Genomic DNA, 14,847 nt, shown 5'->3' on the forward strand with positions numbered 1-14,847 from the left:
GAGCAGTACTGGGCTCTCTCTATGTGTCTGGCAGGCAGCGGGTCCCTCCCCCTCCTCCCCTCTCTCCGCTTTGCTGCCTCGCTCGCTCTCAGCTGCTGCTGCTGCTGTGACTGCGCTCACTCCGTCTGGCTCTCTGCTTGTTGTTTGGTACTTTTGGTGAACTTTTCTTCCAGTGTTTCGCAACAGTGCTCTGCGAGGTTTTCGGGAAAAACTTCCTAATGCAAAAATGGACTGAAGCAACGACCCGACAAAGTGCGGATACATAGGGGGAGAAAAAAAGGAGAGTATTTCTGTAGAGAGCGACCTTTCTGAGGGTTGAGTTACCGTCATGGAAGAGGACGACGGGCATCAGGAGAACTGTATCCCCGCAGCCAAGGACTCGGACCGACAGCAGCGGCTGAGGCTGTGTGTTTTAAATGAAATACTGAACACCGAGAGGGATTATGTTCGGACGTTGCTTTTCCTCCAGTCGGTAAGTTTGACATCCTCTCGCAAGTGTGTCTCCCGTACACTGGCAGAACATGATGCCAAACTCCAGTTACAAATCTGTATATTAGCGGAGGTTTTTTATTTGTTTCCGAATGCACGCTCATCTCGTGTGTTCTAGATGTTTTTCCAATCCCCGGACTACTCTTTTTAAATCGGCATACACAGAAAAAGATTAAGAAGCAGCCTTTGCAAGGAAAAAACAAAAGCAAAAAAGCAATCCACCCCAAAGATCTAATCTGATCTAACCTGTCAGATTAAACCACAATAAATTTGCATTCAGTTTGGCGTGATTCTGTGTCCACACGGGCTGCTTGAACCTTTACTTCAGCGCTGTCTGTGAACGCTTCTTCTGTAGGAACGGGCTTGGGACGCGCAGTTGCCGTTTGCTGCTGTTTGCGGGGCTTTTAATTGCGACGCAGACTGACAGCTTTGTAAAAGATCTGCGTGCATCTGAGGCTACTGTTATCAATGAAAACTTTTGAGATGTTAAACCGTGTTTCTTGGGACGTCTGCGGGGACTCATACATATTTAGTGTTTTGAGGAGGGTGGTGGTGTTATTCTCACCTTTCCATTGTGTGTTAAAGCTCAAGCTTGAAACAAACAAAGGAAAGGAGAGCCCAGTTCGCACATGCATTTTTTTTTAAATACAAATAAATAGGTATTCAGGAATATCACACCCTGTCGCGCCTCCTTTTTACAGACAGCGATAAGAAACCGTTTGCTTATTCGCTCTTTGTATATCAGCTACCTCATGAATGAACGTCCTGGTAATTTTGCATGCTCCATTCAGCCGCCGAGCACAGCGCGAGTATAGATGGCACCCACCTGCAGGGGGACTATTCAATTTGTTACTTCCCCTTGTCATTTTCCGTTGGCCTTTCCTCCCCTCATCCCCGCCTTGTCATCTCTGGTAATTGTACAGTGCAGGTGGCTCCTGCCTCCAGCTGAGACTCATAACCACAGCGTGGTTAACTCCACCTCGCTGCATTTAATGTGATGACTATAATGTGACCTTACTTATTTTTCTTTTATATACAATGGCTTATTTGTCTGCTTCAGGGAAATTCCCACTGTCGTTGCCCCTTGCACATAAAGGTCAGGACAACTACGTCTATCTTTCTTTTGCACCCTGCCGACTCGATGGCAGACTTTGATTCTCATCATTTTCACTTTGCCTTTAAAAACAGTTTATGGTGATATTGCGTTTCCTGGTGGGGTTTTTTTTTCTCAACATTTCAACATATGACGCATTTTTGCTAAACAATGTCACGGTTCCCTCTTTCCTCTCTGCTGTCACGTGTTGAACTTCCTCAAAGTTCCTGAGGTGACCGGTGCAGAAGGCTCACCGCACCGCCGTGTCATGCCATTCGTGGTGCATGGCATTTTCAGAGTTATACCTACGTAATATAACTTCACTGTTCCGTATCCAGCTCAACAGTGGACTCAATTGAGGCTTATCTTCTGTTGCAAGGTGGCAAAGGGACATTCTTTGACCTCCCTCCACTCTCACCACGCACAATGGTAATGATGAAGTCTCAAAGGTTTATCAGGGACGTCTGAACATCAAAACTGTCAGTGCTTCGTGCTCTTCGCCATACCCCGACCTATCATCACGTGAACTGGGAGTCTTTTGATTTAAGCCACATGGTGTTTAGCCTGAGGCAAGTGATATGGTCTGGCTTGTGTGATGTAATGTTATTGCCAGGGTCTTTTCATAGAATAGTCTCTATGCCCATTTCATGAGCCAATGAGATTTTGTTTTAAAAGTAAATACTACCATTTGGCAACTACTCAATACAATCCAGCATCTTTTAAAAAAAAATTTTTTTAAATGCCAATCATATCCAGCGATGTTCTGTGCTGCAGAAACTGACAGGTTGGTTATTTGTATCATCTTGTTAACAAGTGTTTCTTTGGATTGGAATGCATGTCTGTGAATGCCTTTGTTAACAGTCATCTTCACGTGTGCACTAAAGAGGCCTGATGGCAAAACACACTGCTCCCCATTAACCTACATGTGACACTGTCCACTGAATTTTCACCTGGGGGGGTGGATGGGTGATGAGGTGCTTACACTGCTAAAGGCAAACATGAGGATCCAGAACAAAACGAGAAAAGAAGCCTTGCTCTCCACCACCTCCTCCATGGCCAATCCTTTGCAAATCCCCCCCTCCACCACCCAGTGTTTTCTGTCCAGGGTCCAGCTCGGCAGAAAACCCTCAGTGAGAACCCTTGCTGGGAGCCAAGGCTATGTCACCATGCAGCTCACTGTGGTGTTGATAAGGAAAAGTCTGGCTGTGGGAGCTCAGAACATATGTTTCAGTAAAGGTGTGGGCAGATAGTTTGGGGATGCGTACGCCCCATAGTGTAAAAAAAAAAAAAAAAGGCTGAGATGGGCAGCCTATTTAAATAAAATGGTAATAAGTAGGGTTTTTGTTCAGCTTCTCAGCTTTTTCTCACCCTTCCTCATTGCTTAGATAACTCCCACATTTCCCAGAATGCAGCTCATTTCACAGTGCATTGAATACTAATGCATTTTGCTGTGTAATGAAAAGTGAATTTTGCCTGTGACTAGAACACAGCACAGTTTACGCTTGAACAGCTTTCAAGTCCAGGCATGCTATTGTCACACCACGTGTATTGAATGCAATTGCCACTTTATTTAGTTTTGATTGTGTGAAACTCGCACTAAGATGCGAATAATCTTAACCCCGTGAAGTCTATCTACCCCCCACCCCTTAACCATATTCCCCTAGAAATAGATTAGTTCCCCTCTGAATGTAGCGTTTGGATTACTTCTCATCATCAGTTATGACTTACTTAATTTTTCAGTGTACTGATTCTTTTTATGCATGTCAGCTTCTCTCTTATCTGTAACCGCTCGCGCTATGATATTGTTTTCTGGTCTTGTTGAGGGTTTGATAGTACAGTAGCTGTTGACCATCTTCATCATCTGCATTGCCTTATCATTGATTTATTTTCCACCTCCCTTTATGCACTTTAAAAACCCAGTGGAAAAAAAGCCCTTAGCAGAGCAGCTTCTCAGCTGCAATGATTGCAATGACACACACACACAAAAAGAGATGGTTATCCGGCTTTGGCACCTCAGCCATTCTGCATGTCACTCATCCCTTGGCAATTACCAGCGCCAACAAGCTCATCCAATGTGCTGTAGGGAAGCGTGTGGGGATAGTGGTGAGGACAAGAGGTGAGAAGGGGGTTGGGGGTGTGTGAAAAGAGGGATTAGAGGATTCATTTTTCCTCCCTCACTGTTATCGCAGCAAATCTCTAAATCTATTAACTCTTTGAGCAGATCGGAAGCTGTCACATTTAACAAGCTGCTTCCTTTTTACAAAGATTGCTGTGCTCTTCAAGCTTTTGTCGCGATGCGTTCCCTTGTTTGTTTGTGTGAAACAATCACATCCTAGCTCGATAGATTTATGGGAATTTTCTTCAGGGTATGGTTTAATCTGCGCAGCTGGATTTTCCCAGCCGTGATGCACCAAAATACTAGGCTATCTGTGATAGGAATGTGGTCGGTGGCGTCATACCTGCTAGATGTGAGGGATTTTCCTTGAATGCCATGAATATGATTGGTTGTCATTTAGGACTGTTTTTCTTTTTTGACCAGGCTGACCCATGTCTCGGTGAATCCTGGAAATGAGTGGCCGATAGTTTTTTTTTTTCTTGGCTTGTGACCTTCCTTCGTAATTCTGAAAAGTGAGTGATGGAAAAGAGTCGAGTGACCGCAGAGGTCCTGTCAGTGCTGCGGGATAATAGGAAACATCTGGAAGGACTGTGACCTTTACTTTGGGCCACACACAAGTGAGAGTACTCATCCGATGCTAACCTGCGCTGCCATGAAGAAGTGAAATTGTGTTTTGATGCTAGACACCTCTTTGGCTGTAGCTGAGCAAACAGGATGACACGGGTATACACATCTTAGTGCTCACAAAGGTAAACATGCAGATAGACAGCTCCAAGCTTCCCCCCTGCAAGCACAAGCCTGTGTCTACCTTTTTCCTACTTTCCTATATAATGTCCATTCATATTCCTATTCCCCACCTTTTTTTGTCCGGTCCATCTTTCTCTCTCTCGTTCGCTGTTCCTCCTTAGTTGTAAAGACCAGCATCGGATTTCTCTGGGCTTGGGCGTATAAATAGCTTAAGATTCTAGCTCTCGTCGTAGCCACAACGCTGGTGGTTTCAGTTCACTGCAGCCTTTAGCTGAAGTCACACACACTCCACATATATGAGTGAGGGCATTGGGGGGCAGCCTGTGGAGACTGAACAGCAGGTAGAACAGTTACTGTGGCAGACTGCTGGGACTTTTTGAGGGTTTTTAGTATTGTTGGGCTTTAAAAGTTAAAAGCCCTGCTGGACAAACTTGGGAGTGTAGACAGTCTTCTTAGAGTCTTCTCATACAGCATGTAACTTGTAGGTTAATCAAACCTGTAAATAGTCCTTGCCTCTGAATGCAGCTGAATAATCGGTACATGCTTTGCCTTTTGTGCTAACTGTACTTCAGTTCATTACATAAGCTGCAAATTTTCATATAAATAAGGTTTCAAGCTACTGCTGCTGTGCACCCATCAATCACAGTCTGGACAATTGGTACCTTGCAGCGCGGGTACTGTGCCAGACGAAATTATTGCAATGTCGGGGTGGTAAATGTCAGTTTCCAACTTAATCTCTGTGCTTTTTTTAGTCATGTGTTTTGATAAGCTATTTCTTTGAAGCATAAGACTGCAGCAGGAATTTAAAGTATTCAAGTTAACAAGTCTAAACCACTGTAACACCCAGAGGCATGATGCAAAAGCAAAGAAAAGCTTCCTTCTCTTTCCGAGAGATGCTTGCAGATTATCAGAAGAAATCCCTTTTTACTGTGTCCAAGAATTTTCTCTCTTAGTAGTAGCATTTTAAGAAGTGGAGCTATTCAGGAGTGTGTCCTTTCAAATCTGATTTCATCAGTTTGCATATCAATGTGTCCGATATCAGATCATGTAATGTCTGGTGAGAACTTGGACATTCACTGCTTTGTACCGGCTGGAAATGGTAAAACCGCGTATCTGGGGCACTGTGCTTTTTAACAGGCTGATATAAGATACAGCAGATGACATGGGCTGAATAGTAAAAGCAAGGCAATGTGACACCTCCAATGTTCTTCGAGATCACATCGTAGTCTGGACGAAGTTGGCGCATGTACTCTCTTAGGGGAGACACCGGGTGCAGCGACTGTGCAGCGTGGTGAAAAGGTAGCAGGATGGACGGATGTCTGCAGAATGACTTCGCGCAAGCTCTCCCTTGAGGGTTTGGTTTACAGAGCGAGGCAGCAGGATTACAATGTTTGTTTGCTTTTTTAAATACTACCAGATGTGGGTCTTCTTTCAGGAGGGGGTTAAAGGTCATTTGCCTAATAGAAAAATGCTGGACTAGTACATCTTCACACAAAACTTATTAAGGGTACTGACTGTGGCAAAGATATTTGGTAAATCATGGACAAGCTTACCAAGCCAGTTAGTTTTAATTATACAGACTAATATAACAAACTGCCATTTTGCCTCACAGGGCTTTAGAGTCACAGTACACAAATCTCTGCCTTTTTCATTTTTTATTACTTTCTGATCAACTAGAAATGTTGTGATCTGGCAAACTGAATATTGCTCTGTCCACCTGGTGAATCCCCATCTAAGGGTTATTCCTGTTTAACTTTGAATTGTTTTTAACTCTCCATTAACAATAAGGTTCTTTTTGATTGGCCAAATAGAGTTTACACAGTTATTTCAACCTCACGCCATTTCACCTACCTGGGGAAAGTTTCCATAAGCTACTGAAAACAGCAGCATTATCTTCTTGGTTGTGCAGTCACTACTTAATTTTAAGTCTGTTTCATACTTGTTAGAGACAGATATGCATACAAGAGAGGCTTATAGGCAGCTCGTAATGCATATGGTGTCATTGTTATGTAGCTGCTATGTTGTACAACCAGGACTTATTTCATAATGATCATTTTAAACCAGAAGCTTAGACACTGCACTCCTGCTTTCATATAAAGCGGCAGACAGTACAGATTGAGCATGTCAGCTGTATGTGATGGTCTGGTGTTGGAGTGAACACCCAGAACATCACAAGATTTTCTTTTCCAGCTAAATGCCACAGCTAAAAACAAAGAACATTTTCGCTGTTATCTTAAAATTGTTTTTGACACGACTCACTTAATTAATGAGCTTCGAGATAAACAATTTACCAACCAGCCAACTGGTGAGGCTCTTTGGCGTTTTCTGTTTTCAACCCCCCCGCTAGTCAAAGAAGCTCTGACAATGTTGTGGTAACTGTTCATGACAGCTGCTGACAAAATCTTGGGCATTGTAGCTGAAGGGCTTTTATTTTGGCATTTGCGAGTTGTGGTGACATTTTTGCCAACTCACGTGGCTTTATAAAAGGCTTGAGTCATACATGCGGGTACCGTAAAGTTTTTGTTCTCATGTGCTGACAGGAAACCTTTTAAGAAAAATGTTTTGATATGGCACATTAACACGTTAAGTTTTCAATTTTCTATCCATCCTGCAGGGACTCTTCAGCTTCCAAGAGCTTTTGCAGGATAGATAGTGGTTTTTATTTATTTTCTTCTTTTTTTTTTTAATTCACCAGACCTATTGTCTCTTTATCACAAAATTAAATGTGGCTCACTATTTAACTTGCTCTGCGGCTGAATATGGTGAATCAAAATCGACCTGCAAATATCACTTCTAGAAGTGGAAACTTACCTCGGCGTTTGCTGCATTTGTGGCTGCCAAAACGAGAAGTGAGATAGGATGTAGGTTTGTGCTTTCAGAGACTGAGAAGTACTTTTTTTTTCAGACAGGCAGGGCTTTGACTAGCTGCTGTCTGCCCGTTTAATGGCGTCCTCTATCAGGCTGGTAAATGCTGTTTAAGTCAGAACCAGCGAACAGTCTCTGTGATCTTCCCCCTTGCTTTGCCAAAGACCCATTATGGTGTAATGTAAGCCACTAATTTGTGTCTTTGCCACCATTCAATTTCCTCCCTCTCTGTCCCTATAACCTTGTTTATGTCTGCTCAGCTGCATGTTAGGTGTGGCAATCGTACTTTGGTTTAGCTTGGATGTGTACATGAAGGCAAGCTGCAATGTTCTCTTGGATACACACGTATGAATATCATGGAGTTTAGCTTGAGTGATCACCTGTGCTACATCAGTTGGTTAGCCGGCAGCGTCACAGGTCACTGATGGCTCACTCAGCTTCATACTTGCCACACTCTGGTCCAGTCTGTGATACCCGTGTCTGTCGACCCCCCACCCCCCAAAAAAACAAAAAAACCAACCAAGTGTACAAATGTCCAGATGGCCTCTCCAATCTGGTCCATGATGTTATCTACTGATCAACACATGTCACCCCTCTACAGGAAAGCAACTTAGAAAAAAATTGTTGTGGATGTTCCCTTTAAAGACAGAATGTAATTTGAGCCATGTAGGCTACAGGTAGAGACATTTGTAATAGGTTTTGAGACGGCTGTAACATTCAGTGAAACAAATACACAGATGTTTCCATTTCCAGCATGTCGTCCAAGTATATAAGAATATACTGTAGTGAGAGTGGTAGAATTGATATTAAGCCTGAAAAATGTGTCCGATGCTGCCTAACGCATAAAGAACTGCACACATTGCAGTTTTTTTAGTCCACATTGCAGCAGATACATAAAACGAATACAAAAGGAGTCAAACATTTGCTGGTTTCATTTATGAATGATTATTAGGACCACAGGTCTCCTCTTGGAAGTTTTTTCTTTTGTAGTTGGGAGCAGCTTGTAAAACAAAACGTGCAAAGCAACTTTGTGCAATACTGGACAGAAATGTCAGCAAGCTCAGAAATGTAAATTGTAAAATTCTAGCAACTGTGGAACCTTTTTGAAAGTATAGTTTTGAAAGCCTAACATGCTTACTGAGACAGTCTCAACAATTTGTCATCTGAGGTGTCCAAAATACGTAGTCCGCATATTCATCGTGTGTCATCCATTCATTTGTACAGCAGGGTTGTGATGAATACCCAGTCTTAGACAGGAAGTATTCGGCCCAGCGCTTTCTGCCTGTCCTCTGTCGCGGAGGCACTGTGTCATCCCCCTGTCGTGTTTAGTTTCCGCCCATGTGAACAGCTCAAAGAGCCCTGAAGTTTAAAGTCCTTCAAAGCGGAAGTGAGCGAGATGGGGAGGGGGGGAAAAAAACTGGACGAGGCTCAAAGAAGACTTTGTATTTTGGTGATTGGCGCTGCCAAAAAGGCTTTCTCTTGGAAGACAGCAAGGCACTGGTTGGTGGGTGAAGGGGAGCTGAGGGAGTTTTTGGAGGGTTGGGGAAAGATGTGAATTACGGCCTGAGAGAAAAAGAATTCTCCTAAGGTTTGCTGGGGTCCCTCATTATGGCAACGCCACGGGCCATTCTCTGGCTCTGCTGCACCCAGGCCACAAAGAGGGGATTTCTTCATTTATTTATTCAATTTCATGCCATGTCGACCCCTAAATGGCCCCATTCCCTCTCCAAAATGCCCCGTCTCCCTTTGTGACTAGCCACTCCAATCCTCTTTCCAAAAAAGAGAGATCCTTAATGGGTGCATTGTTTTAAGCTTGTTGTTGTTTTCTCTTGGATGAGAAGGGGTAGAAAGCTTGAGGCTGGTGACCTGAGAACTCGCTTAGAAAATGCCTGAATCTGTGGATCTGTGGTTCTGTTTGAGGTTTGCTTCAGTAGGTGTGGGAACCACAGCGAATTGAAAAGAGGCTCCGAGGGCCTGCTAGAAAAACCTTGACAAGTGTTCAAGCTTGTTCTTGATATACGGGGTCTCTTGTGAGATATCTGAATTGAGTGAGATGGCCCAGCATTGTTGCTGAATGCTGATGTAGCCGTGGGTAGGCAGAAAAAATGCCCTAGTTCTGTTCCCATTAACACTATTGGCCCTTTCATCATGGAGAGAAATAATGATTATCTTCTCAAAGAAGATAATCAAGTTTGATATTTACAGTAAAGCAACAATGTGCTTAGGACAGCACAGTCTGATTGGATTTCTAATAGCAAGTCTAACACACTCCAAACTCTGCTTGTTGAAAGGATTTAATCCAGACAAATGGCTAAGGAAACATTTGACATGTACATTATGTAACCATTATACCACGTTGTTATTGATTTCCTATACATTCATATTTGCACTTGCTGTCATGAGAAATGGGATGCATACATGGTGATGGCAGCAAAACAAATGCTAATATCCCTCGTCACTTCTCACACATATTGCTGTTTAGTATGAAACCTGTTAAAGCATTGATGTCATTGTCTAACAGGTCCAAGCTAAGTATGTGTGCTCACTAGGTTTTGTTTAACTACAGAAAACGACCTAAAGTATTTATCCAGCCTTGACGAGAATTCGTTTGACTGACAGCGCTTTACTTTTCTTTTCTTTTCTGTATAAACTTTCACCTCAGCTTCTAATATGGCAGCTGAGATCTACGCGCACAAGTTTGCCGTTCTACGGTTCTTGGTTATTACAGATAACAATTGGCCGCTGCTAAGTGTCGAGCTTGAAAACAACCTCAGCCGCACACTGTGAGTGACCCTTAACATCCTGTGCTCGTGGCTGCTAACTTTGACTCCGTATGCGTGGTCGCCTCCCATGTTGCAACATGACCTAGTTTGACACTTGTTACATTACTTCTTGATATTTTCATTTTGGCTTCATACATTCATTGGTGAAAGGAAATGTGAAATGTGAAAGGGTAAATAAAATATTGTAGCTTTTTTTTTTTTTATATCAGTGGCGTGTTTTATTAGTTCTTTTTAATATGTAGGATTCTTTGCCAACAAGAAGGCTTTCACCTAAAAACAGATAAATAGGAGATGAGTCATGTTTCATAGTTTGCTTTAGCAGCAGGTAGAAAGCTGCGTTGAGAAGCAGACAAAGCAGACGTGAAGGCAGCAGGCATCTTACTAACTGTCCACTGGAGCGAAAACATAGCCTCCACCAACATATGGTCCATCTGCATCTTCACACCTTACTGTCTGGCCCTTCTTCGCTCTGATAAACCTCAGCATCTAGCAACACCCACCACCCAATCAAACCCACAATGACACTTTGGCTGTCAGTCACAAATGAATGCTGCCTTATGCCTTGCATGACAAGAGACATAAGCATTTGGTATGATTGCACTATTTTGGGTTTAAGGCGATGACAAGCTGTAAACCTGAAGCTTCTGCAGTGTGTGTGTCCGTTAAAAATGAAAATGACCTAAAGCTTATAGTTTTCCATTTCAGTCCATTCATTTTTATCCACACCAATAAATAACATTAACTTCCATTCGCCTTTGCAGCATAGCTAAAAAAAATCTGCAATTCCTTAGTCTTGAGAGCACGGTGTGATTTATTTCTTTGTTACAGCTTGGTTGCACGCTAGCACAAAGTTGTCAGACTTTACTTAGAACAGCTGAGTTAGTGGCCTTCAAACATGTCGTATACTTCCTTTTCACAAAAGCCACACTTCCTGTCCAGAAATGGCATCTGCTGCTTTTGTGTCGAGAGGAGCTGCTTCATTCTGCCGACGTGTTTGTTTTCCTTTCTCGCCTGACTTGAGCCGCCTATGTTCTCGAGAAGAAAACGAAATTCTTGTCGTCGAATTTGAGCGTCAAAAAAAGACAAAGAAAAGCACTGGCCTTTGTTCTGTGCCATTGCTCTGTTTTCACTTCCTGTTTGCATGTCACACAGTCGCGCAGAGGCATGCGTGTGCACTTCTTCTGTTGCAGTTTGGGATTTTTTAACTTGTCTTCAGTTTTTCTTGCACACACTTTTTTTTCCCAATAAACAGAAAAACAGAAAGAAACGAGTGACTCAGTTTGGTGGGATCCCCCAAACTTACTTCAACCTGCTCACACGCTGCTTGAAAAAGTGGCACATTTGACAGCATTCATGCAATTTGTGGGAGAAAGTGATGCATGTATATCCATGAACTGTACATAAACTGTCTGGCACCATCATATTTTTTTGAGTGATATTGGAGTGATATAGACAGACACTATGAAGTTGCACTTTCCAGTGCCATCACAGCCATCCACACTAAAGTACCCACTACTGCTGTGTCTAGAAGTGTATTTAAATTTGCACTGACTTGCACACTAATTTTCATATTTTCAGTGGACATGAGGGCAATTTTCTGAGTGACAAGAGGTTTCACGCACAGCATTTGACTGAAAATCTTGCTTATATCATGTACACCAGATAAGTGAATTCAGAGGTGTGGGTGTGGGGTTGGGAAAATGCTAACAAAAAGCTGGTTTGCAATGTTTTAAGCTAGCAGACATATTTCTAGGGGAAAAAAGACTCTTGTCATTGTTACTTCCTATGAAAGCAGCAAGGATGTACTTGGGTTTTTCACAAAGTTGCGAACAGCGATGTGAAAACTTTATGACACGACTGTATTTGGTTTCTCTCATTGTGCAGCTAATTAATAAAGCTTTCGTTTGACTCTCACTATTTAAATTCCAAAGCAATAAACATAACTGTCATGCTTGAACTACAGCGGCTCTTTTCGACCCCTGTAAAGAGTCACAGCTAAGAAATTTTAATAATAGCTGACATTTTCCTGTGTATTGCTCTCATCATTGTGAGTTTCAACCCCAGTGAGTTTCTCTAAGTACTTTCAGAAGCAGTGTGGGCTTTTGAGGCCCAATAGGGAGAAAAAACCCCAAAAAGAGTTTTTAATAATGATTGAGCAATAGTAAAGAAAACTTGAGCAATATAATAAGAGACGCTGCAAAGTTTGCATAACAGCAGTGTGGATTTTTAAATGTCTAACTGCCAAGAATTTCATATATATGTAAAAAAAAAAATAATCAAAAAAACAAAGATGTGTTCACAGTGTGATGATACACTTTGAGAATGACTTTCAACTACTTCCTGTATGGAGGATGTTGGAGTTTCCAGTATATATCATAATGAAATGTCAGTGGGTACAATGCTGCATCAGTGTGCTTGGCAGCTACTTTGTGGTTTGCCAAGGAGCTTCTGGTTGTGTTACTTGTCTCCTGTGGGATTGCATCACGAGCAGCTTTCCCTTACTGCCGTTCACCCCTGTGGCATCATGTGCAATATCCTCGCTGTGCTCTGTGCTGCAGCTGAGCCCTCCTCCGAGCCAGTCTGACTCAGTGTTATGAGTCCAGAAGTATCACAAAACTGAGTCTGTGTCCCATATGACCAACTATTATTAACACACTGATTGATATCGTTGCTATTTTTAGGTATTGAAGCGTAAGAAGGTGCGCCATCTAATCTACACAGGAAAACCAGTGCGGGGGAGGCTACACTGCACTCCCTCTTTTCATCCCCCTACTGTTTTTGATTTGTTGGCGAGCTTTTGAAACACCGTCATGTCCTTTTCCATCTCTATCAAATTCATAGTGAACTGACTCAGATTTCTGACATCTAAACACAGACTTGTCAGCCCGAGCCAGTGCAGGCAGGGTTATTGTTGTTGTTCATCAGTCAAGAAAATATTATTCATCAATGTCTGATCCTCCACTAAACAGGATTACACAGACACACACATGCCTCGCCTTGCTGATGATGACGTGCTGATGTCAGAGGAGAGACAGATAAGGTCACCTGAGATGGAGATGGCGATATGAAAGTAAACAAGGACCATCAGACGCATCTTGCCGTCTCTGAGTTTGGTAATTAAGCAGTAATGAGCACAACAACTGCACACAGTGGTGTAGAGTAGAATTACAGTGTTCGTAAACAACTGGCTTAACTGCGTTCTGTGGAAAGAGCGGGTCTCGTCAATATACGTATCGTATTTCCAGTTTGTGTGCATGTGCGTAATGCTCTGAGATATTGTCCTCTCTATGCAAATCGTGCATGATTTGTAATATGCTGAGAGCCTTCTAAAAGTGCAGTCACATCTGCTTATTTTACGGTAGGAGAAATATTGGATCTTTCACAGTGACAAAGCCAATAACATTCATAACTTGTCATACATCAAGTTATTTCGATTGCAGAGGAAGTTGAAACAAATGATGTCAGAGTATCTCTAACTTCTGCTTGAGCGTGACTGGCAGGAAGTTACAGTCTCTGGTGGTCATTAGTGGAAAGGCCCAATAAATAGTCAAATATGAAAATAAGCCCAGACTGTGGTTTGTCCAATTATGATACTTGGCTGTTTGTGCACAATGAACTGCTGTCCATCAGATGTCAGCACATTTCCAATTACACCCATAGTACCTTTCTCTGGGGCAATTTCCTGTTTCTGATTTCAATCACGCGCTGAAAAAAATTACTGTACAAACTGCGTAAAAGTCTCAGTTTGAGTAAACTTGGACATGCTTGGGGTGCATGCTCAGTTTATGCTCTGCACTGTCCTGTATTCTGGCTTCCTTGTAGCCTGCCTTAGTCATGATGGTGGACGGAGAGAGACAATTTTCTCTCCAAATAAACCTGTCTTCTTTTGTGATGGAACAATGAAGACAGCCAATACAACTCTGGGGGAGACTGTCCTTGTTGGGGTTAGACTTTGACTGAAAGGAATTCTTTGTTCCTTCTTCCTACCATCCTCCCTGCTGATTCCTGTCTCACCACATCTGTGTGGCACATTTGTTAAAGGAGTGATTCCTGCCTGGATGGTAGCTGTCACAGAGGAATACATGAATAACAGATACTTTACACCTCACCGTCTCCTCCACCATTGTCCCCTTGCTCGTTGTTGTTCGTTCTGTTTTCACCCTTTGCCTCCTTGGCTCTTTTCTTCACCCGCCACACCCTCACTCAGCGCTAACCCTGTCTGAAAGCGACTGAGGAAAAGCTCTGTTTCCTGCCTGTCTCGTATCCTCTGCTGGGGAGCAATCACTCACTTGAGTGACTCCTACAGTGTGGACACGGTACAAGCTGCCATATGGGAGATTTAATTAGTGTATGCCTCAAGCACAATCAGCTCCCTCCCAAAAAAACAAAACAAAAAAACAGTCGAGAACATGACAACTACCGCTTCCCTTTAATACTGGTCTTAATTAGCGAGGTCACAGCTCACTGCTGAGGAGCCGTGCTTTCTATTTTTGGTACGACTTACGTAAAAGCTAGTAAAGAGAGGCAGAAACAGAAAAAAAAGGCAGAGGAAATTATAAAATTGCTGCCTGACTGCTTGGTTGGCTGGGTTCTGTCTTTAGAGCAAACGTCTGATTAGGAGTGTCAGTCTTTAATTATGGGAAGTGACTTTCTGTAACTGGTGCTATGTGGAACTGCAGGGAGCGTGAAAAGGTTTTCTATAAATGACACACTTCACCTAAATTACAAAAACTGATCCTGTTACTTAACATATG

General features: G+C 42.7%; 1 protein-coding gene across 3 annotated transcripts in view; it reads left to right on the forward strand.

The window, feature by feature from the left end:
• Window positions 1-97: 97 nt before the first annotated feature.
• The window catches only part of prex1 (phosphatidylinositol-3,4,5-trisphosphate-dependent Rac exchange factor 1), a 77,443-nt gene continuing 62,693 nt past the window's right edge, over window positions 98-14,847 (forward strand). For 2 of the 3 annotated variants that reach the window (XM_026153163.1, XM_026153164.1), the window contains exon 1: window positions 109-472. In XM_026153163.1, coding sequence (XP_026008948.1) covers window positions 329-472 — 144 coding nt within the window. In that variant the 5' untranslated portion in view covers window positions 109-328. Of the gene's footprint in view, window positions 473-14,847 lie in introns of all 3 variants that reach the window. The other variant, XM_026153165.1, reaches the window with a different exon arrangement.

This window comes from Astatotilapia calliptera, chromosome 20, assembly GCF_900246225.1.
Source record: "Astatotilapia calliptera chromosome 20, fAstCal1.2, whole genome shotgun sequence".
NCBI classification, from domain to species: domain Eukaryota; kingdom Metazoa; phylum Chordata; class Actinopteri; order Cichliformes; family Cichlidae; genus Astatotilapia; species Astatotilapia calliptera.